This window comes from Merops nubicus, unplaced genomic scaffold (assembly GCF_000691845.1).
Source record: "Merops nubicus isolate BGI_N331 unplaced genomic scaffold, ASM69184v1 scaffold19725, whole genome shotgun sequence".
NCBI classification, from domain to species: domain Eukaryota; kingdom Metazoa; phylum Chordata; class Aves; order Coraciiformes; family Meropidae; genus Merops; species Merops nubicus.
In genome coordinates, this window is record NW_008611828.1 from 13745 (window position 1) to 37878 (window position 24134).

Below are 24134 nucleotides of genomic sequence, written 5' to 3' on the forward strand. Positions count from 1 at the left end.
AGAGTAGTATGCTGTAAAATTACTTGATGACTATCCTTTCCACTTGGGTTATTCAAAACTATGAGGAGTTAGTAGATTAGTAGCCTTCTGTTTAGGTTGATCATTTCTAAAACATGAACTAAGTTTACTAAATTTAAATTACTGTGCTTGCTGAATTCAGACAAATTCAGTTTAAAGGCTATCCCCTTATGAGGCAAATCAGAGATAGAAGAGAAATAGCAGGACTTCCCTGCTAGAGGTGTTTGGGTAAGGCAGCTAAGCTAAGCCTAACCTGGCTACCATGTAGAGATGTGAATGGCTTTCCCATGGGGTGGTTGTTCCTGTGTGTTCTGCAACATCAGAATAACAATCCACAGTACTTTTTGTGTTAAGATTTTACATCCCAAGCTTTGGTCCTTGACAGATTTTACAAGACTACGTTATACTCTTCTGGAAAATGAGGTTCAGAGATCATGGAAAAACCTTCTGCTGAAGTACAAAAGAACCCTTGTTTTATTTCTGCACAGCCTAGGTGGCTTTTTTTCCAGAATACTTCCTCCCCCATCCCGAAATAGACAAATAGCAGTAGAACAATATGGAGATGAACAAGATAAAATTAAAATGAGCACTTTTTCCATGGTAGTCATCAGGTTAATATTTTAATTTCTTGAGCCTTTTTATTTTGAGGTGATCCCTGCATCCTTCTGAGTTTGTGTTTGTACTCAGAAGTATTTCTGGGAAGCAGAAAAACCTAAACCAAAACAAACCTTGTCAAATTTTAAAGAAATTAATCTCAGTCCTTTAATTCCATTCCTCCTTAATTACATTCAAGGTACTGCACTTAACTGTTTTTCCTGCTCTGTTTTTCCTGTTCTCATACACTTAATTCCCCATTCTTTAATTACTTCATCTTTTAATTATTTTAGCTGTTCTTGCAAAGTTTCTTTCTATTAATGTAAGTAGTGGTGTAAGAAGGCAGATACTAGTTTTGTTTAATATATAAGCTGCAGGAAAATGTGTGCTGCTCCTACTAGTGAAGTCTCTGTTCCCTACTTTGTGCAAGAGTAAAAATTCTGAAATGAGAAGAAAGTGATGCATAAGGCATTTCATGGTACAACATTCCTTTCCAAAAACTAATTGATCTTGTAGTGCTGCAAATGGTAAAAGACACAGCACTGAAAATAAAGCAATCAAGGTGTCACATAAAGCAGAATGGCACAGCAGCTATTTTTGGTAATTTTCATTTATAATTGTAGCTATATTTTTAAATAAAATTTAAAGATTATAAGCATTCTCCCCTGTTAAGCAGGAAGGAATGAGGATTATTTTCAGAACTTACATAATTCACTCATGAATGACTTGTAGCAACTTCAAGTAGTGTTGCTCTATCATAAAGGAAAAATCCCACATTCTTTTTCAAATGTATGTTCGTGGATTTGTTTCAGACTCACAACTGTAGAAATTATTTTAAATAGTCTTAAAATACAATGAAATGTAATAAACTTCCCAGAATTTTTAATTACAAAAGTACTTTACATATCATGCCAATGGTATGTTACAATATTTATGTGACAAAATGTCAAAGTAGCTTTTTACAGAATGAAGCTTTATATAAATTCCATGTTACACAAGGTACCCTATGCCATATTCAGTAATTAGATTAAAGATATTGAGACTGGAAAAGCAAGTTGATGAATTTAGGGCTTACCAGAATTAACTGTACTGGCTTCATCCATCTCCAGTGCTCATGGCTATCGTAAGTGTATTGCTGGGTTTACCTTGTGGGACCATCATGGCAGATGGAGGAGAAGCACTCAGTTCCCCTTACCTCCTCTGCAGCCCATTTTGGACGTGCAGAAGAAGTCCTTGTATCTTTGTGCAGCTTTAAGCTGTGTTTTCTGTGGGCTGAATGCATCCCATGCTATTTGGGGTAGTTATAGATTATTACAATACAGCTATTCACTGGGTGTGGTTAAGATATCCGTGTATTTGACAAAAGCTTAAAAAAAAAAGGTTTTTAAAATATCAAACAGTGCACATTTCAGTAATGATGCCCAGGAAATTACGAGGTGGAGGTGGTCTCCCAGTCCCACTGCTGTGTTCCTATTCAGCACACAGGCATCCCTGCCCTGAGAGAATCTTTTCCTAATGAAAGATACAGGTGCTACTTTGATCACCTTTAAGATTTAGGAAACTGTACCATGTTTTTCTTGGAATAAAATTCTGTCTAATTTAGTTGATTAAAATTCTTTTATTGGCAAAAAGATCTGGGCATGAGTGAAGCACAGCCAGAAGTGCAAAATTCTGTAAAAATACAGGATAACCACAGGAACAGCTGATGATAGTGTCTTTAGACCATTCTTTCAATGGAAATTTAGGTTGTTTTGTACAACAGGGTTTTTTTTCCCCTCACTGGTGTAGATTCTATGTCATCAATTTCTATAATTGGGTTTCAGTATTTTAGATACTGTCTTAAAGCAGAAGATGAGCATACAATTATTCTTATTGCTTGTAGTCTTTCTACTCCCAAATTCCACTCCTAAAATGCACCCTCTTTACAAGTTAAAGACTAACTGTGCTAGAGTCCAAAATCTTTTAGCTTCTTTCTGCCACGGAAGTTTTGATACCTGTGTTTTGCTCAAAAGCAGAAATTTCACTTCTCTTTGGGACAGCAGCAGGGGATGGGGCTGGCCAGGGAGAGGAGAGGGCTACTGTAAAGGAGCAGTGAAATTCCCTCCATGCTCCCCACCCCCAGCTGGAGCTCAGACTTTCTCTTACCATTTAATTTGCAGCCGTTGGCAGCTTTTATATCCCAGAGAATATTTCTTGGTCAGTGGAGGGAACAGGTAACAGAAGATCCCTGATAGCTGCCTGCCTGGAGTTGGTGGAGCAGGAAAGCAAGTCACTAGCAGGCAGCTGAGCCAGTCAATCCATATCAGCTTTGCTTTTGTGGTAGAAAATATATGCATTGCAAGGCTGTTTAGTACTCCACTTTTCTCTCTCATGTTTAGAAGATTTTATATTTTAATTTTTATAGATTTTTGAAGTTTATAAACAGGGCCTCCTTTAGATATTTACACTCCTTTACACTTTTCAGAGTGTGGATGAAGAAGAAAATGTCACCAAATATAACAAGGGATCTAATATTTAAAATATTGCTGTACTCAGAGAACTACTTTGATTGATTGATTAAAATTGAAATAATGCTTAGCTAACAATGTTATACTTAAACCTTACTAAGCTTTAAGTTTGCTCCTAGGACTTTCCTTATCTTAAAGCAACACATTCATAACAGCTTGTTGTATGAGCACAGAGAAGACACCTTTTAGCACAGATATGTGGCCAGCAAGACTTAGAGGGAGATTTTCTGCTTAATCAAACCCAAATGATCTTCTAATGCTCTGTTAGGATCTGGCCTGTGGCAAGAATGAGGAAGTGGTGTCGCTAAATGTCACAATATTGATTATGATTATTACCTTTAAGAAGGGGTCGTATAAGATGTCTGGGGCTCTGTGAACTCACTGGTGTGAACAGGTCTTGATGAGATTAGTGATAAAGATGTCAAGACAGCAAGAGCTATGAGATTATGGAGTGTGCTTACAAGGCACTGCTCAACGAATGGATCTTGAAGTAGTCTGATAGTAACCATTGCAGAGGGCTAGCAGGGACTTTTTGGGTAGAATACAGTTTGTGAGAAAGGATGTGATTATTAATTTCTTTCATGTTCTGGGTATAAAGAAAGGATTTGCATTCAGCTTTCAGGAAAATTCAGTAAGCTTGAAAGAAATGGTTTTCATACATTTGTACTGCTGCAGGAAAAGAAACTATTTCAGGAATATGGGGAGAACTTGAGCTTTCTGAGATGCACAACATGGTTATGTTGTGGTTAGGATCATGTGTTTATGATTGAGTTAATATCAATTTAAAATTTTGGAGTTGTCAGTAAGAAGTTAATTAAATATTCTTAAATAAGAGTGGGAAGAAAAAATGGCAATGATTACATTGAAAGAACCAGGAATATTTTTTAAGAGTTCTGTGGTACTTTTAGATAACCTCAGTCTCACTGCCACTCAGTCTCCAAGGCCCATAAGACTTCATACCAGCCTTGGCAAACTTTAGTCATGACAGATTGTACTTCCCACAGCAGAAACCGCCTTTGAAATTGATTAAGAACAGTCAAATACCTGAAGAACAATTTTAAAGTACACTTTTAATGAAGTCTGCCCTCTTGTTTAATCCACTACAAGCAGAGGCTCTTCTAACATTCCTGGGCCATGCTGAGGAGGATGCAGCAGAGGGTCGTCCTGAAAATGGGTGTAGATCTCATGGTTTCTGTGTAGGTGCAGCCCTGAGAGTCTCGCCTGGTTTTGCTAATTAAGCTGGAATATGTTGTTCAGAATCTCCTCTTGATAACTACAAAGAAAGAATCCCCACCATCTTGCAGATAGTGAAATTATTTCTGTAGCTTCTGTGTGATACTTTCACTGAGGGTAGCAGCAGCTTAATAAACAGCACAGGCAATTGGCATGCACTGCAAACTTCAGTTTTACTCTCTGAATCTTAAAAGCATTAGATGTTTCTTCTAATTTAATATCTGCATAATGGACATGGACGGGAGGATATTCTGCTGCCAGGGAGCTCTCAGCAGCCTCAAACAGGCTACCATGGACTTCCAGAGCAGTGGCCTTTTCCCTCTCAGGTTGTGCATCTCCTGCCAAACATGAAGAGCCTCCGTTTTGGCATGAGGCACTAGTCAAAGTTGCACTTTGGTCCTGTTTCACCCCAGCTCTGCACGCTGGGGTTCAGGCTCAGGGCTGGAACAGGCAGCGTGTGATGAGATGTGACTCACCTCACTCCCCTGCTCTCCTCCTCGCTGGCTCTCACCCTGCCCTAGCAGTGTGGCAGAGGAGAGTCCTCCAGCCTGCCTCTCCCTCTCCTCTCGCTTTTAATTTTGTTTTTTAAATCCTTTCACTAATGTTCTTCTCATTCTTCATGGAAATGAATTCTTGGGCCATTGCTGCTGATTTTTTTCAGTTAGGGGATCAATAGAAGAGCACCATTATCACTGAATTTCATACAGGCAGCTGTGGAAGACAAAACCTCCCTTCCTGTTCATGCCGGGTACAGTAATTCTTTAGCCTCCTGTGCAGTCCTTTTTTTTGGCAGGTATTCCAGAGGCATATTGCATTATTTCCTCTCCTACTTTGCTCCATTCTTCTCTCATCCCCTTCGGTTACTCTCTGGAAATGTTTTTCCAGCTCTTGTCTCTGCTTGCTGACACAGCACTTTGGTTTGCACGTTAGCGTGGCTGATCTTTTCAGAAAGCAGTTTGGAAGGATTGTTCAGTTATTACATATACAAATGAGCTGATGGACACAGGTAATTTAAAAATATGTAAAATATCTGAATTAGAGACATGCCTTCTACATTCCTTTTGTTTTCTCCTCGTTGTAGAAGGGAACAAACAACAGCTTTTAGGACTTGAATGATTTTAGCACTTTTCTGGACGCAGTGTAAAATAGTTCCTGAATTTTCAGTGAGGTTGTGCCTGTGTTGCCCTCGTCATTAGAGCTGAGTGTGTCCCCAGCCAGGGTGTGGGTTTTGTAGAAGCCACACAGCCCTGCTTCTGCACACCTCTGTGTTGCTGAATTCAGTCTTTGCAAAAAAGGTCAGTCATGTGAGCTCACACATTTTAACCTTTTGAAACAGGGGTGGGTTTTTGTTGGTGGTGTGTTTTATTTGACTTTTTACAGTTCCAGTTCTCGAATTTGCCCGTCTGGGACCTTTTGTTACTTTCTTCTGGGCTAGAGGTACACACTGAGTGTGAGGCACTGTGCAGTTTTAACTCATCATAAGCAAGACAGTCAGAATCAGAAGTCCACAGTATGTCCACAAGAACTATGCTGCGAACAGATATTTTGTTAGCTCAGAATTACACACATAATCCTGTGTGAAAGAAATTTAGGAGCAAAAATTATGTCCGTTGGTTGTAAATAGCTGGATTTGTTTCTTTTTTCCTCCATCTCCCTGTTTTGTACTTTGTCTTAATACTAATGCTTTAAAACAAAAATCCAAGCATTTGATATTGTCAGAATGAGGTGGGTTTTTTCCTTTCTGTGAAAATGTCACTGCTTGGGGCAGCCCAATGTCAGCACCTAGCTCCTGTAGAGGTTTCCTGACCATTTCTTTTTCCACCAGAGCTTTCTCAGTTGAACCTCTACCACATCTGTTGACTTCACTGTCCTCTTCCAAAGCCAGCCTTGTCATATAACTGTTTTGGAATATGCATACACCCTTGAGGAAGGGGGCTTAAGTATATATCTAAACCTTTTCAAAAGCTGTCCTAACTTAGGGATGGTTGGAGTGTAGGAAAAAATGTCCATTTTCTAGCATGACTGAAAAAGGTAAAAAAAGTCTCATGGTGTTTTCACCCTTGTCCACACTAAAATATAATATGAACATAAACTGTGGGACCTGATTGCCCATATGGAAGCCTTTAAGCTGGGAAAAACAGTTCTGTGCTGTTTCCCATATAGGTAGCTCTACCTGCTTTTCTTTCAGATGACAATAATATTGAATGACCACACACCCATGCTCTTCCTGTTCCCGAACATAAATTGTGGGCCCTGATTGCCCGTATGGAAGCCTTTAAGCTTGGAAAAATAGATCTCTGCTGTTTCCTTCCCATGTAGGTAGCCCTACCTGCTTTTCTTTCAGATGACAATAATATTGAATGACCACACACCCATGCTCTTCCTGTTCCCCACTTTGCACTCAAACTGGCTGTCTCTAAACTCAGTTTCAATGCCTGGTAAGAAAATAGCATCCCAATTGCATTGAAGTCAGCCCTGAGGCTTCAACCTGAAGTCCTTTTTTGTCACTGTTTCGGAATGGTGCATGCTTGAAGGAGTTAGAAACTTTGGAACTTTGAGTGCTAACAGGTTTCAAGTGAATTTAGGATAATGAGGTCTTGGAGTTGTTTGTGAATAGGCTGAATTTTGATGGGTGGGCAGCAGTACTCTGACACTGTGCCTGTTAAATAACACCAAAGTTTAAAATTCCAAAAAGAGAAATCCAAATAAACTCCTGAGCAGTTCTTTATTTACATTAAACAAATGTAACCTTAGATGTTGTTATCTTCTCTAATATGTGCAGCTAAATAACTGTCATAATTTCTGTTTATGTTTTTGTTTATCTGGTAGAAAAGAGTGGTGGAACAGCTTCGAAAGAATTTGATAGTAAAGCAGGAACAGCCAGACAGTAAGTTTCAAATACAGCCCTTGGCACAGTCAGAAAACAAACTACAGACACCACAGCCGCAACCACTACAACAGCTACAGCAACATCACCATCAACAGCAGCAGCAGTCAACTGCACCCTCTCCAAACGTGATTGGATCACAGGTAAAAATCTCTGCAGTTATTCTTTTCCTTGCTAAAGGTGAAGTTCAAGGAGGGGGAAAAAAAATCAAAGAAAATGCAGAGAGAAAATTGTGAACTTTTACTTACACCTGTTGGTGTACCAATATGAATTTCTCCTTCTATGCATATGCAGATGGATCTTGTGAGGTTTTCTTGGCAATAACTTCCTATCTGAGTCAAAAAAATATGTAGTGTTTAAATTTAAATCATAACCTCACAGAAAAGAAGGGTGGCCAGGCCCCTTTCTTAAAAATAAATGAAAGTTTAGCAAATGAACCTACCTTTTCCACAGGCCCATGAATGATTGTCTGTCCATACCCAGCAGGTCTCAAGAAATAGTAAAGACTTTATACACACTCTGTGGGGTTGTATGATTATAATTCTTTATTTTTAAAAAACAGAGTGCCCACTGTATCTGTGAACAAAACATAAGAGAACAGTTTCCTCTTCTTCCTTCTTGGTTCTTTTTAAACAGATGCAACTCGTAACAAATAATACTTACCTAAGTTTGCAAGGATTAATCTAAAGTGTACAATGTTAATTGGAAAATTTGAGTTTTCAAAAGCAATGTCTTTATTGGGAAGCTACACTGAACTTCAGTACATTAGAGGATTAGAGACATAATCCCAGAACTTGCCAGAGAAAGTGATCTGCTTCTACTGAGAGGGGAATTCCAAGTTTCTTCTGTTCAAATATTTAGAATTCCAAAAATGTGCTAACAAAAACATTGTGCAGTTTACTTTATGCACATTGCAGTGAATCACAGCCATGGGTTTGTGACTCTTGTCTTCCCTTTTCCTGGATGTAGGAAGAAATGATTGGGCTGTTAGTTCTCTCATTAATTCAGTGAGTGTTTTGGATACACTCTAAAAATGTGCTTGTGAGGCTTAGGTAATTGTATTTTTTAGAAAAGCATATTGAAGAAATGAAGCAAACTTCACTAAAGAACAGATGTTTCTGAGCAGCATCAGCAATATCAAATCTAAAACAAAACAAAGAAGTAAAGTAAATATTACCGTGTCCTAAAATATTTAAACAGTGGATCACTCTTTGCTCTGTCACTTTTCAGTAGGGAAACATGTCTGCAAAAGCAGTTTCATATGTTTCTCCATATTCCACACTTGGCATTCATGCATTAACTTCCAGGTCATTTCCTGGGTTGTAAAAATTGAGGCTTTGTTCAAAGTTAAAGAGCCCTCTAGTGAAACTGTCAAAAAACTGCTGCATCCTTCTGACTCCCATTTGGTATGGTTGTACTTGGGTAGTAATTACAAACTGAAAGGCAGGTCATCCTCTCATTTGAGAAAATAAACCAGCTTTTCTCCTTAACACTTCTCTATTTTTATTTATGTTGATATAATTGTGAAGTAACCTCACTTGCTTCTGCACACATTTTGCCTCTAAGGTCGTGCCTCTATCCTGTTGCCCCTTAATCTCTTTCAGCAAAGAAAAGATTTTGGTGCCTACTTTTGTGAACAATACATCTTTCAATGCTGTCAGTAAAGAGAATGCTTTCAATGGTTATTTCCAGAGTTCAGGAATTAAGATATATATACTGCCTTAGTAGTGACATTTTAATATACTTAATGTAGTCCAGTAAGAGGGGCTTTTAAAATCTTTGTAAAGCACCAAGCCTGCTAAAAGATCATATTATTGCAGTGTTATTATGTGAAATAATGCAGACTTACTGTGAATGCCACCTCAGTATGAATTCATGTGTTGAAAACTTTTTTAGAATAACCAAGGTATTTAATGCTCAGGAAAGTAATGGGGATACTCAAGCTCTGTGATCTGCTGACTGAAACTATACTTAGTACTTACAGACTTACTAGAACCCCTTGAAAGAGTCACAGTCTTGTATTACGTGACTGCTTACACTTTTTGAAATGTTTATGGCTGACTGTAATGCTTGTGAAAATGGCACCATGTTAAATCTCATTGGGAGAGCTTGAGTCATGTTACTGCATTGGAGGAATGGAGCCTCTTGCTGGGGAGAAGATTCAGAGGTCCATAAGCTATTGAATCTCAGACAAAATGTTAGGAGAATTGTTCATGCTGCAACAGGAAAGGTTAATTATATCTGGATTTTGTATGAATGTATAAAATTGAAGCATGAATTATCCTTTGATTTGGCATTATACAGTGTTCAAGTTTTTTTCACACTTGTGCATGTAATTAACAGTGGTATAGCTTAAGCATTATGAAAGCAGTGTGAAGCTAAACTGCATTTTTATTTAAGGAAATAATATTGGTGAAAACACTGGAGAGTCCAACTGGAAATATATTTATATTATTTTATAAGAAAGAAGGGAAAGGTCTTGTGTGATTAAAACGAAGCAGTCTAAATCAGACATGTTCAGAACATGAAGAAGACTGCCTGACCCCTGGAGGGGTCTCCCATTTTTCCTGTTGTGAGCCTAGAACCTACATCAGGAGGGGATGGTTGTTATTTCATACTCAGAGCATTTGCTGATGCCAATAACTGTTTGGAAGGTGCAGTGTCACTGGTACAATGGATTTTTCACACCAAAGAGAAAAGAAACAAGCTCACTTGCCATTCTCTTGAGTGTTGTCATGAGCTTTCTGTGCACATTGTGTTCTGGTTTTATATGGAGATTCTCTTGCCTTGTTGCTTTTTGTATGAGATTTGTAATTGTCTGTTTCCCTTGACATTTTAGGAGACAGGACATTTTAAAATAAAACTGGGGAATTTGTGGGCATAATGTATTTAGGTATTTCAGTTAAGTGCTGGCATTAAGTGATTTAAAACCATTCTCTTTAAAACAGACTAAGAGCAATCACAGTCTCACATGTATGTTCCAGCCCATTCTACAGAAGTTAAACTTATTTGCCTGCAGCTGGACAGACTAACAGCCAGCTCTTACAACTTCAGGATAACCCTGCTGATACTCTTAGGAAAGAAAGTTAAGGGCTAAATAACTGTATACATGGCTAAAACTGAAATCTGGGATGCCCAAAATAAAAACATATTTTTGTTGTTAAAGAAACCAGTTTATGGATGTTTTTCCCCCTCTTCCTCTGATTGTGAGGATCTCTGAAAATAAAGTTTCCATTTGAAAATTTGACTTTTAATTGGTGAGAAGCAAGTTTGCTGGCGTGTTTCATAAACCTGCACCTTAAAGGTTTGATATTGACAGTACGTGTATGGAAGTGATTTGAAACTAAAAGATGCAAAAATGCATGTCCCACTGCTAACATTTTGTGATTTTCTCAGGAACTTGTTTTGAATCAATCTGTAATGCTGCAGATGATTAAAATAAACCCAGCCAGTGCCTCAGATGAGAATCTTCTAGCTGTCCAGTTTTCAGAAGCATAAGATAATGTGCTTGTCTGAACAGTAGCTAGAGAGACTCAGTGCTGTCTTTTCTTTCTCTTACTGTCTATTGTTTCTGACTAACCAACCCACGTCCTGTCTGATATGAAGTGTCTCTGTCTCTTACAGTATATTTTCTGTTTCCCTTAGAAAACTGTAACTACAGCTTCTATGATCACCACTAAGACACTACCTCTCGTCTTGAAAGCAGCAACTGCGACCATGCCTGCCTCTGTTGTGGGTCAGAGACCTACCATTGCCATGGTTACTGCTATCAACAACAATCAGAAAGCAGTCCTCAGCACTGATGCACAGAATGCACCAGTCAACCTCCAGACAACAAATAAGGTCACTGGGCCAGGAGCTGAGGCAGTCCAAATAGTGACAAAAAACACAGTAACTTTGGTAAGCGTTTTGTGTGTTTGCCCTGCAGGTAGAGCGTGGGTTTGGTTTACAAGAGGGCTGCTAGAAGAAAAATAATCAGGTTTTTGCACAGAAATTAGAGCAGCAGGGACACGTGAGTGTTCAGGAGTTGACATTGTTAAAATGATAATCTAAGAGAAAAGCATTTGCTGTCTACATGGGTTGTTCTTGCTGGTTTGCTTTCTAGAATTAAAACACACCGTCATCACCTCTCTGTAAAGTTCCCCCTGTTCATAACTGTTAGTGACAGGGAGGTAAGGGTTGTTTCCTCCCTACCCGTGCCTGTGTTCTGCAGAATTCCTGCTCTTTCCTTTGGTAAAGCAGATGTCAGACTTCCTTCATTTCATCACTTTGGGTTTTCATCTTAATTTTTTTTTGAGTCGGTCTCTCTCATTCCGTTTGCATGATGAAGTCTGGTGTTAGATGCATCACAAAACTCTGCCCACTACCATGTCTTCACTCCTGGCTTTTTCATACACATACACAGATCCTGTTTCTCCAAGGATATCTTTTGGAAAGTGTTTTGATTACATCACACAGTCTTTTCCAGAATAGTTTACCACCTAGAAATAAAAGCTGCAATGTTTTGGAATTGGGTTATATGGGCTTCTTGGTCTGGAAGCCAGGCATCATGACAGCGAAATTTTACTTCTTGAGTGAAGGTTAAGGTTCCACTAAACATAAATCCAATTTATCTTTATTTAAAAATACAGTTTAATAATGAAAATGAAAGTAATTTTGCTTCCTAATGAGGCATATATTTGCAATTGGAATAGGGAAGACTATTTCAGTGGTGTTTTTTTCTACTGTCCTCTTTTCCCATGACATCCTGTGCACCACTCTCATCTGTCCTTTGTGTCTGTGCTTTATTTCTTTGCTGAATAACTTGTTTAGGTTTGGGGAGGTGTTTCTGGTTTAGTAATAGTCCATGATTTATGTTTCTGTAGCAAATTTCATCCAAAATCTCGGAATGTTTTCCCAAGCATTAATTAATCAGTACAAGACCTTTTTGAAATAAATAGGAATCTTGTGTGGGTGGACAGAAATACACAAGGGTGGAAACCAACATGGACATTAATTTCAGAGAATCTCAACAGGGACTCAACTCGGAGCATCTAGTCGTGCTTCTGGGGTTAATCATGTTGCAGCTCCATCCAACTGATTTCAGTTAGAGAAGGAAGTACTTAGAATGCCTTAAAACCAGGTTTTAATTGTTTCAAATGAAAGGCCTACTTTTGAATATATCAAGCTGTGTATTTAGAGCCTCTCAGAGTGTCTTTACTGTTGCTGGAAGAGTTGTAACTTCCAGGTCTCCTCTGTTCATGCAAGATGCTCTTTCCTGCTTCTGTGTGTCACTCAGGATGAAAGGACAGCTGCACAAAAAAAGTCTGTTATTTTCTGTCTGTTGTAAAGCAAATTTTAAACTATTAAAACAAATGGGAGTTTTTATTATCTTCAAATAAAATGGTTTTAGGTCACAGTGCACTGGAGTTAGTACAGTAGGACTAAAAGGAAAATACCTTCACTTCATGAGGCAAGGTGTGTAGGAACTGGAAAGGAAGATTAGCTCTGTCCTTAATACATTTCTAATAAAGAACTTGTTACTGCCAAAATGATCTACAGAGTGGAAAACCAGGGACAGCAGGTTTGAAAATACATTGAGGGTGTTGACTTTGGTGAAGAGCTTTAAAGCTGTTTGACTCTTCCTGAACTCTCTTCTGTTCTTACAGCAGGTCCAGGCTACGCCACAGCCCATAAAAGTGCCGCAGTTCATCCCTCCTCCCAGACTTACTCCTCGTCCAAATTTTCTTCCACAGGTGAGTGTGCAGAAAACAAGCAATAGAAGTAACTTAATTCTAGCACAGATAGGAGACACTTTCTATGAAGAGCATTTTTGTCAGTCTTTATTTGTGGCCTGGTGGAGGACACAATTTGTAGACTCAGAATCATTAAAATTGGAAAAGAACTCTAAGATCATCAAGTCCAAGTATCAGACCAACACTACCATGGCCACTAAGCCGTGTCCCCAGGTGCCACATCTACATATTTTTTGAACCCCTCCAGGGATGGTGACTCCACCACCTCCCTGGAAAAGAACTCTTAAGATCATCCAGTCCAAGTATCAAACCAACACTACCATGACCACTAAGCTGAGTCCCCAGGTGCCACATCTACATGGGTTTTTAACCCCTCCAGGGATGGTGACTCCAACACCTCCCTGGGCAGCCTGTTCCAGTGCCTCGCCACTCTGTTAGGACAGAAATTCTTCCTTATGTCCAACTGAAACCTCCCCTGGTGCAACATAACCCCATTTCCTCTTGTCCTATCACTAGCTACTTGGGAGAAGAGACCAACACCCACCTCACTACAACAGGTTGGTGGATGATGCTAAATTTGAGGGTGCAGTCAATACTCTTAAGGGCAGTGCTGGCATTCAGAGGGCCCTAGACTGGTTAGAGGAATGGGCCAGCAGAAATCTGTTGAGCTTCATATTATTCAGGAGGTTGAATTAGAGAACTCCTGAGCTGCCTCTCAACTTGCATGTGTTAGTGATTATGAAATTCACATACAATGATCATAAATGATCCTATTTGCATCAAATTAAATGAACCTATGGAACAGGTGTCAGCAAAATCAAAGCATCACCCGAGGCCTTAAACTGCTCTAATTGTTGTTTGCTGCTCATGTGCAAAAAAAGGAAAAAGGAAACGTCTCTGGATTGTTCCCAAGTATTTCTGTATTGCAAAAGAGAGTGACCTCTGTTTACAGCTGAGCAGTAAAACTTGAGTTTTCCTTTTTATTTTTTTCATCATTTGGTAAAGACACAAATTGCTTTTTCATTTAAAAAAATACCCAAACCAACAACAACATCAACCAAACAAAAAAAAACATACTGGAGGAATGATTTAATTTGTAAGAAATACTTGGTGCTGTGAATAAAAGTCCAAATATTTTATAAAAGAAAAAAGGGAAGTGTAGGCTGGTATCTGATTAAGATTTGGGGATGGTGAGATCTGTTGGAATGTGATCTAATTTTCCATGATAAAATGCATTATGGAGTATTAAAGGTGGATAGGACAATAGGAATCAAATAAGGAAAAAGACTTAATTAAGGTATTCTACTTTTGTACTCTACTGTGATGTGATATGTACAAACTTAACTGATGCAAGAAATAAGCAAGTATTGATGGTGAGGTATTGGAAGATTCTGGTGGCTCTTTTCTTTCTTGTGAAAGCAGAAGAGAGTAATGACTATATTTACCTGTAGTCTTCTGCATTTTCAATGAGGGATTAATGTACAGTCTTGAGAAATCTTTTGCTTAGCAAGATTGGTTGTGCAGGTGTCTAACTAACATATAGAATTGACAAAGGTAACAGAGATTTGCTGAAAAATTTAATTATTTCTTTCTTTCAGGGTACAGTCAACTCTTCATGATTTCTTGGAGGCTCAGTGTAAAGCCCTGAGACACACTTTTAACATGGGAGGCTCAGCTGTGCCTCTAAATATTACATTAATTTTTTTGGCTTGCAAAGCCAGTGTGTTGATTTAGATATAGCTAAGGCACTTGGCAATAAATATGCAATACAAGTGTCTGTGCATCCAAATACCATTGCAGGGATATGAAAATGTTATGGGTGGGGTTTTTTTCCTTCTCATAGCATACTTAGGACACTATGTTAAAAATTGCATTCTGTAAAAAAATAAACCAACCTTCTGCAGATCATACAAGCTGAACTGAAAGACTAAGTAAAAAAGTTAATCTGAAATACTAGTAACAAATCTCTCTCTTCCCCCCCCTTTTTTTTTTGTTCTGTAGGTTCGACCTAAACCAGTTGCCCAAAATAACATTCCTATTGCCCCAGCACCTCCTCCAATGCTTGCAGCTCCTCAGCTTATTCAGAGGCCTGTGATGTTGACAACAAAGTTCACACCCACCTCTTTACCCAACTCTCAGAACTCCATACATCCAGTTCGTGTCGTTAACGGGCAGACAGCAACCATAGCCAAAACTTTCCCCATGGCACAGCTCACCAGCATTGTGATAGCAGCCCCGGGTACCAGGCTGGCTGGACCTCAGACTGTACAGATCAGCAAACCAAACGTTGAAAAACAGGTACAGATGTATAGAAAGTCTCTACCCATGCAGCACACTGGGTTTGTTGCTTTACTCTGACACTTTGGAGAGAATGACAACTGTGGAGGAATTTTGAGTGGGTGCTGAAGATACTCGTGTTCCAACAACAGTACAAAGTATGGAATGACTTGTAACTCTTGGAGTGGAAATTCCCATTTTCTTTAATATGGGTCATTGGAATCTTTTTCTTATGCCTCAGTATTTTTCTGCTCCCCCTACTGTCTTTGGTGATTCATAGGCAAGCTATGTTGCAGGGCTGTACTAGTGTCTTGGAGACCAAGTACCTACAGAAATCCAGTTTTATATCAAGCCTTTAAGAAACACTGGAAAAATACCTTCTGCATTTCTGTTTTTCAAAGGGTGGCTACGTGAAAGGCAAAAATTTTGCAAAATCCTAGGGATATTTAATAGAATAAAAGTAGCTGTTTCTTCCTTGATCTTGCAGTCTTGTGATTTGAGGTAAAATAGTCTCATGTGGCTTCTGAAGATTGATAGTTCCCAGTAACTAAACTGGATTGATTGAGTGGAAAGGAGACCCTCAGAAACAGGGAATTCTAGATGGTTAAGTCTCTCTCTAGAAAAAAAATTTATAAAACAAAGCATTCCTTTAATCACTGTGGATTGCAACTGAGTCTGTGCCATTCAGTTCAAGTAAAGCAATCTGCTGTTTCACTTTCTACTCTTTCTTATGTTATACATTAATAATAGTATAATATTTTATACTATATAATACATTACCTACAATATAGAATATTTATGTAATTTATATCAATAATAGTAGTATATATTTCACTTATAACTCTTTCATAGACTAACACACCTCAAAGTTACCTTCTGCTTTTGAAGCCACCTATGGAGACTGTGAAAATCGTGTGCATGAAAGATGCACTTCTGCTCAGTTCTGCTTGTGCATTCTCCTGAGCAGGTTCTTGCATACCTCGAGGCTGTTCCACAAGTTAATCAGCAACGTGTGCCCTTTCTGTATGACTTCAAGTTGCACTTTCACAATACTATACTTTTGATGCTTATTCCTTTTGGTGTCAGCAACATTAATTTGCTGTTCAAATTACTGGCAGTTTAACTGTTGAAAAACACAGAATAGTGGTGATGGTTTAGTATAGATTAATTTTTCTGTGTATTTTTCTCCATATCATAGAGAGGAAAAGTTATCTCTGTAGGGTTACCTCAGTTTGTAGCTTCAACAGCTACCCCATGGGCTGAGGGTTGTCATGCAGGGTTTGTGATGCCACTGCAGAAGATAACAACATCAAGGAAGAAGATTCAGAAGCACCTGAGATCATAGGAGTCAGAGAGACAGTTTTTTAGCCATTCAGAATTCTGTGAAATACAAAGACTGAGGAGTGAGAAGTTTGAAATGCTTGTGCCATGCAGGATGGTTTCTACCTGGAAGTCTTCCATGGGGTGCTTTTTCTTGAAGTGTCTGTTAGTTTTCCCCTACTATATAGTGATTTCTGTAATGGAATTAACTCTTTAAGATGACTTCTATTGCTTGCATGGCTGCGTGGGTTAATGGAAAACATTAGTAAGGCTGTTTCATCCTTTGTTAAAGGAAAACACTTTATTTAACATTCCTCCCACCACAGATGTCTCAATTAGGTCTTTGTTAGTACACTGAAAGCTTGAAACTTTTTTTTTCTCCCCTATCTGAAAAAGTATTTGTTTTACTTTGAGTAAAGTAAGAAAAAAAATGTCATTCTTATCACTGAGTGAGAGGAACACTGTTTCTTTTCAGACTATTAAACCACATGTGGAAGCAGAAGAGAAGCAAACAGAAAGTCGTACAGTTACTCCACCTGCTGCACCGAAGCCAAAACGAGAAGAAAATCCACAGGTATCAGAACAGAGCTTTATTTTAAGAAAAAAAAGGAAACATTTTGTCCTTTATAAAACGTTTCCCTCCCTCTGTTCCCTAAAGACTCATGAAGTTTAACATTTCATACATGCCTGATGGACAGCAGTAGTTGATAAAGCTACAGGATAAGAAAACTAAACAAATATAATGCATTGCATTTTTCAGTTCTGAAATGCACTTAACTTCTGAGGCTTTTGGAGGTTAGAAGATCTTAATTTCCCACTGATACTTCCTTCAACCATGAGGCTTAGATTACACTCTTGATTTCCATTCCTTTGAAGTTTTAGGCTTCTGGAGTTATTTTTAATGCTGGAGAAACGTCTTTATTTTGCTTTAGAAAATATCTCTGCTCTGGTGAACAGAATGGAAAGAGTCATGGATGTTCACATTCTGCCCAGGTTTTATTCCAGTTCAAGTCCAGCTGGTTTTGTTGGGGAAAGAGTGGCCAGAATTGCTATTTCTTAAGGCCTTTCTGCCATGAAGAGCTTGGGAACTGATTACAGCTAAATGCTCTACTACATTTGTTTTTGTAGGTGGATTCAAACTGACTACTGTGTGAGCATTAACTGTTGGCAGGACAAATTCTGATTTTTACATGTCTCTGCACTTCCTACATTAAAATGAGGATCCTTTAAGAAAGCCATAGCCCTTATCAAATGGCAAATGGAAACCAGAGTTGCTCCTTGTAGTCCAGAATATATGGTGAATGATCTTCAACTAGCAATATTTTGCTGGCAATTGAACTGTGTTGGTATTTACTTAGAGCTAATCACATAGTTGGTTTGGTGCTGGACTGGAAGTAAAGAAACTTCTTTCTTGTTCCTGGGTCTGCCAACTCTGTGCTCATGAGCAACTGACATTTCCCTGTATCTCAGCCTAGGTTCCCATCTATAAAATGAGACATCTGTCCTCTCTAAAGCAGTGTGACATGTATGAATAAAAAGTGATTTATAGAAGCAAAATATTACTAATAACATTTGTGTTGCTTAGTTACCTGTCAGCTGACTTTAAAGGACCTAGGTGTGACCTAGCTCATCCTAACAGTTGGATTTGTTATGGTCTTTCTCCCCCCTCACAGAAACTTGCCTTCATGGTGTCTCTGGGACTAGTTACTCATGACCATCTGGAAGGTAGGAACAATGTCTTCAGTTGGTTCTGGAGTTCCTAGTTTTCATGGCCTTTCTGAATTAGAAGTATAGGTCCAAAATATTTCTGTATTAAATGCAGTATTTTCTTGCACAAAAGTATATTGGGGAAGTCTGTACTCTTGATCTAACTTAGTTTGCTGTACATACATTTTTATTCCTCTTACTGCTTTGAAATGAAGCAGTTGCTTATGCAGCAGAGCTCAGTGGCTGGAAGAAGTGTATGCTTTGGTGGTAGGGAAGACATTTGTGACAATCCCATTGCTTTCTGGACAACCTCTGTCTCTGCAGAGTTACACCATGGATAATTTTCTTGTAACCAACATCTGAATTTCTCATTTATTTCATGATTTCATGGGTCTGTAATCTGTAGTGAATGAGTTAATATATTATTATTGGTTTTATAATTTAGACTCCTTAATCATATACAGTGAAATATGGCCTAGCATTTCAAAGGCTTGCATATTTCTGTACTTTATTTATTTTCTAAGTATCAGCCAAGTTATCAGAGGCTTTTTGGTTTAGATCCTAATTACACTGACCATGAGTATAAAATGTCTTGGTGGTGGAGTACTTGGTGAGAAGATGGCAATCATTTCATTAGTTAGTTGAGTATTTGTATTCTTTGTCAGTTCCTAGTTTTCAAACCTTCAGAAATGAGAAGTATCAGAAATTTGCATATATCCAGCATGACTGGTGTTCTGTAGAAATCTTTGCAGTTCTCCTTACATTCAGACTGGATTCTGAAGACTTCATATAAATTCCTGAGACACGTTGTCTTCTAACCTGAATGCTTTGTTTTACAAGAAATCCAAAGTAAGCGACAAGAGAGGAAAAGAAGAACAACAGCAAATCCAGTGTACAGTGGAGCTGTTTTTGAGCCTGAGGTATTATTTTTTTTTTCTGGGGGAAGGTGATATTTTCATTCTGAGCTTGTGTGTCTTTCTGCCATGTTGCTATCTTCTAAGCTGTATCAGTCCTAGCTAGACAGGCAAGCTATTATTTATAATTCAGAATACCATTGCAATGATATGACCCTCATATTTTTAAATAGTAAATACATTGGGATGTTCTTCTAATACTTATTCTTTTTCTGCCTTCTCCTATGTAGAGCTGACATTAAATGGCAGCGTATGGTAGTTTTACCATCAGGTCATGATGCATATCAGCCTAAAGCAGTACAGATGTCAGAATTGGTATAAAAATGCTAATCTACCGCCAGTAATCTCCCTTAGTGCTACTCTGCTGTTGCTCAGATATTGCATACCTGTTGCCAAAAATGTTAGCCAACAGAAAATGTTCTGTTGTTCCCTGCAGCGCAAGAAGAGTGCAGTCACCTACCTGAACAGCACAATGCATCCCGGGACACGTAAACGAGGTGAGGACACTTAGACCTGCTCCCTGCTCTAGCTTCTCCCTCTGCCTTGCATTTGCTGTCCCCGTGTTGATTTGAAGAGCAAAACAAAGGAGGTCTCTACACTGCTTCATTTTTCCAGTGAATTCCCTTGGTAGACGAAGATCGTGACTTCTAGGGGTTAGCATAGGAGGTTTTATTAGGCAGCTCAAGGTTTCATTTCAGTTTCACTCTCAAAAACAAAAGCCAGACCAAACCAGTAGATAGAGCAGAGTGAAAGGTGAGATTCTTAAACATCAGTTAGTGTTATAAGGCTGCTGTCAAGATCCTCTTGTTAATAACTAAATTGTGTTGTTACTGTTAAGGAGAAGGTAGTTATGACGAAAGTGTCTGTGCCCTGAATAGGAGAGGAAAATTAGTGTGACAAAAGCCTTCTTCCCCATGGGGATTAGAGATGGGTTCTTCAAAAAACTGTATCTCAAGCAAGAAAGGCTATCGTGCTCACACTGAGCTTTTTTCTGCAACCAGAGTGCCACTTACCTTAAAATGAGAGGTGATCTTCCCTAGAGGTATGCAGCATTACTCAGTATAAATCCTTCAGTAGAACAGGTGAAATTTTAAGACTTAGGTTATGGTGAAGCAGATGAGTCAGAAGAGCATAGGAGAGAATGGGATACCATTTTTTGTGCACGACAACCACCACACATACATGACAGTCTTTCTTTGATTTCTGATTTTCTGCAGTCCTCAAAGACTTCTAATGCCTTCTCTACTCCAGAGTTTGCTTCTAAAAAAATGTAATCAATCTGACTGAGAAAAGCCACAGTCCTACCTATCACTGACCAAAATCTTTGGGTTTTAGTTGCAAGGTCAAATATTCATTTGAGATGTGCTCTCCTTGATACACCTCTTCAGTCCAGCAGGGAGTGTGGCAAAGCTGGCACTTCTGCAGTTACACCATTTCCAAATAAAAGACACCAGTCTCTACTGCCAGCCTCTAATAACATTAACTGTATTTTTAAAAATATGATCTAGATTTTAATAGACTGAGAGTTTTGCATTTACTCTGTGGATAAGTAAATGTTCCTTCTTCTACTAATGATTTCTTAATTCTATTTTATAACTCATTGTGAACAATTATTGTATCAATGAAAATGATTGCATGCTTTTGTACCTGATACTCTCTTAGCCTGTTTTTGCACACTGACTGCCATTATACTTTCTTTTTTTCTCCCTCACACCCTGTTGTGAGCCTGTACCTTGCATCAGCACCAAATCAGTAGTGCCCATTTTCAATTGACAAAAGATTTGGATGTATACATTTGTTTTGTGATTTAGTGTAGCAATATGTTAGGTAAAAAAGCTTATGCCAGCATGTGCCCTTGAGAGCTTTAGTTTAATTCTAGATGGTGCTGAGCCTGTCAGAAATTTCAGCCATGGGCATCACTATCAGAAATCCATTTCCAAGGACATACTTAGTTCTGGAACATATCCAGACCTTAAATACAAGGTTTTGCATGTTAATAGGTATAGAGTGACAATCTGTAAATGTAAGATCTGGGGAATTATTCCTAGATCTTAACTCCTTTATGTTTACACAGCCATAAATTACCCTGAAAAAGGGAGGCAGAAATGATGGTTACATACTGGATTTTTTCTGTCTTGCTTTGCATACATTTCATTTCATGGAAATTGTTACAAACACATTTTGCACTTCTAGTCTAAAGGAACATATAGGAGTTGTGCATAAAATCCACTTGACTGAGGAAGTCCAAGAAGGAATATGGAATTTGGGGGGGTTACAGTGGAAGAACAGTGATAGGTTACAACAGGTAGTGCTGGTGTGATGGGTCAGACAACATCCTGTTCTCAAGGTAGCCTCATTTACAAAGGTACCAGTAGGGTAGAAAGTGCTGATCTGTGGGTAAGTGGGTTTAAAAAAAGGGGAAGAAAAGGAGGGGCTTGGTGAGTGTTGGCCTCTGATAAAGGACTTAACCTTTGTGTAGATTTATGCTGGCACTAGGAAGATAGGGAGGTGTAGGATAACAGTAGAAAGGATTTAATAGTAGTTATTGTAGCTTCTCTCTAGATTTGATGCCAACACGTCTTCCCTAAAAACTGAACAGCCATATTTCCAGGAGTGACAAGTACCCCACACTGCTTCTGTAGGAGTGATTCTTTAACCTTTACAGAGCTTATTTCTATTTCCTTCTGAAATACCTCTTTTAAATGTTCTTTCCTTGCAAAATTCTACTTAAAAGATTTCTAAAAAAATGTTTAAATCTTTGCTTCTGTCCTTCCACTTGTAACTTTTATATTAACTTCCTCTCTGTGCTACATCATTTCCTTTTTCATGCTAGCCAATGAGGACCACTGGCCGAAGGTATGTAAGATCATTTTCTTTTCTTTTTTTGTTTTCTTTTTTTTGTGTGTGTGTGTGTGTGTGTGTGTGTTCCCTGTTGTTAACATGTAGGTCGTCCACCTAAATACAACACGGTGCTGGGGTTCGGGGCTTTGACCCCCACGTCCCCTCTGTCCGGGTATCCTGACTCCCCTGAAAATGAAAAGACAGAGACCACATTTACTTTCCCTGCAGCTGTTCAGCCTGTGTCCCTGCCCAGTCCCAGCTCCACAGACGTAAGTAACTCTTGGGGAGGGGGGTGGCTTTTAGAAAGATTGGCAGAAAGAGCCCGAGGAAAATCGTTGCAGATTTTGTTTCTTTAATCTCACTCATCATTTCTCCTGATTTGAAGTAGTGAAACAGTCCAGCATTGTTTTAACACCCTTCCTTTTTCCTGCTGCACCTATGTTCTTGTCCTGTGGAGATGTTATTTATAACTCTTTCAGTGGATTGAAATATTGGGAGGAGGCACTAGGCATGCTAGATGAGCTCATTTCCTTTGTGCACTGTCTGAGATCTTGTCTGACTGAATTGAATCTGTCATCCATGAAAAAGGGGGAGGGGGAGAATGAAAAGTAGTACTTACAGAACCTAATAACAAGAAGTTGTGGTGTTTTTGTAATGGGAGAAGGAGGGAAGCCACTTGGGTCACACAGAACAGCCAGGAGCAGCATATGCAGCACAGTCTCTGGTGTCCTGGAATAGCTAAGTACATCAGATTGCAAAATCTGTGGAGTGAAAGCTGATCATATTGTTATAATTTATAAAGAGGCAAAAATTCTTATTTTAAGTTAATTCAAAGACAAGATTTGCTACTCAAAGCACCATCTTCTTTAAATTGCTGAGAACTATCCAGTTATTTCATTGTTTCTATTTCTTATAAAAACATGATCATAAAGAATTAAAGGTTATGCACAAGCTGTAAGAGATAAATAGTGTGGGAAGGATTGGATGGAGTTGCTGTGTAGGTCCAAAATGACATAATGAAGGGCCTGTGCTCTGTGGTTTCTCTGAAAATGTACTGTGACCATTCAGTGTGGGTGAAACAATTCATTGCACAGAAATTCTCAGGAGTTGTAGTGTGTTTCCAGTAAAGTGCTTGTGTTCTAATGACTCGTACTTACCAGGCACAGTTTAAAAATAAAAAGGTGCTTGCTGATTTCTTTGTACCAGTGCTGCAAGCTCCTTCTGCCAGCTGAGGCAGAGTGGTCTCTTCCTCCCCCACCCCCCTTTTTTTTTAAAACATATTATCCCATGTAATTGAGGCCCAACCATTTGAAACAGGCTTTAAGGAAGAGTTGGGCTGCTTTATTTTCATCTCTGCAGTTGCACCACTGTAAGTACATAGACTGAGAGACCAACTCTACTGGCTGCATACAATAGGGATTAGAAGCCAACTTCTTGCCTCCAAACTGTATTTGTTCTGCAGAGGTAACAGGAATAGAAATAGTGCAAGTGTGTCTGAGTCACTGAAATAAATAGATGCAATCCTGATACCCAGGCAATATGTGTGTAAAATTAAAAGGTTCTCTTCTCCAGAGTGATTTTTGAGAGCAGAGTAGCACTTGACTGTAAAAACCCTCTCCCGACAGCCAAATGAATGGGACTGTGGAACAGCCCCGCAGGGAGGAGATGGGGCAGCTTACATCTCTGAGGACTTTTAAAAGTAAACACTACAAAACCAGCTAGCAAACAGGCTGGAGAGCACACTTTTTTCCAGCAGCCCCAAGAGAAGGACTGGATGGATCATGTGGTGGGGGTCTTTCCCATCTCTGACTTGGCGTGTGTATGCTGCCAAGACTTCTCCCACCGTTCAAGAGCTCTCATCACAGTACAATGAGTTGTTGCCCTGTTTTCTGCACTGACTCTTGGCAGCAAGCTAAAGCAAGAATAGGGAATTTCTGCAGCATTCAAATCTAGTTCTGAATGCCCTGAATATGCTGAATTTGGGTAGCATTTAGGCCTAGGTAGAAGTATTTTAAAGGAGACAACGGAAGATTGCACAGCAGGTGATTAACATTCTCTCTTACCTGAGCACAGAAGCTGTATTATAATATGTAAATATATA

General features: G+C 38.9%; 1 protein-coding gene across 1 annotated transcript in view; it reads left to right on the forward strand.

Annotated features, from left to right (window-relative positions):
- Window positions 1-7181: 7181 nt before the first annotated feature.
- Window positions 7182-24134, forward strand: part of PHF21A (PHD finger protein 21A) — a gene marked incomplete at its 5' end in the record, with an annotated part of 26334 nt that continues 9381 nt past the window's right edge. Inside the window, 9 exons of the mRNA XM_008941356.1 lie at window positions 7182-7382; window positions 10885-11139; window positions 12888-12974; window positions 14976-15272; window positions 17047-17145; window positions 18245-18296; window positions 19119-19198; window positions 19629-19689; window positions 22139-22302. Coding sequence (XP_008939604.1) covers window positions 7182-7382; window positions 10885-11139; window positions 12888-12974; window positions 14976-15272; window positions 17047-17145; window positions 18245-18296; window positions 19119-19198; window positions 19629-19689; window positions 22139-22302 — 1296 coding nt within the window. The remainder of the gene's footprint in view (window positions 7383-10884; window positions 11140-12887; window positions 12975-14975; window positions 15273-17046; window positions 17146-18244; window positions 18297-19118; window positions 19199-19628; window positions 19690-22138; window positions 22303-24134) is intronic.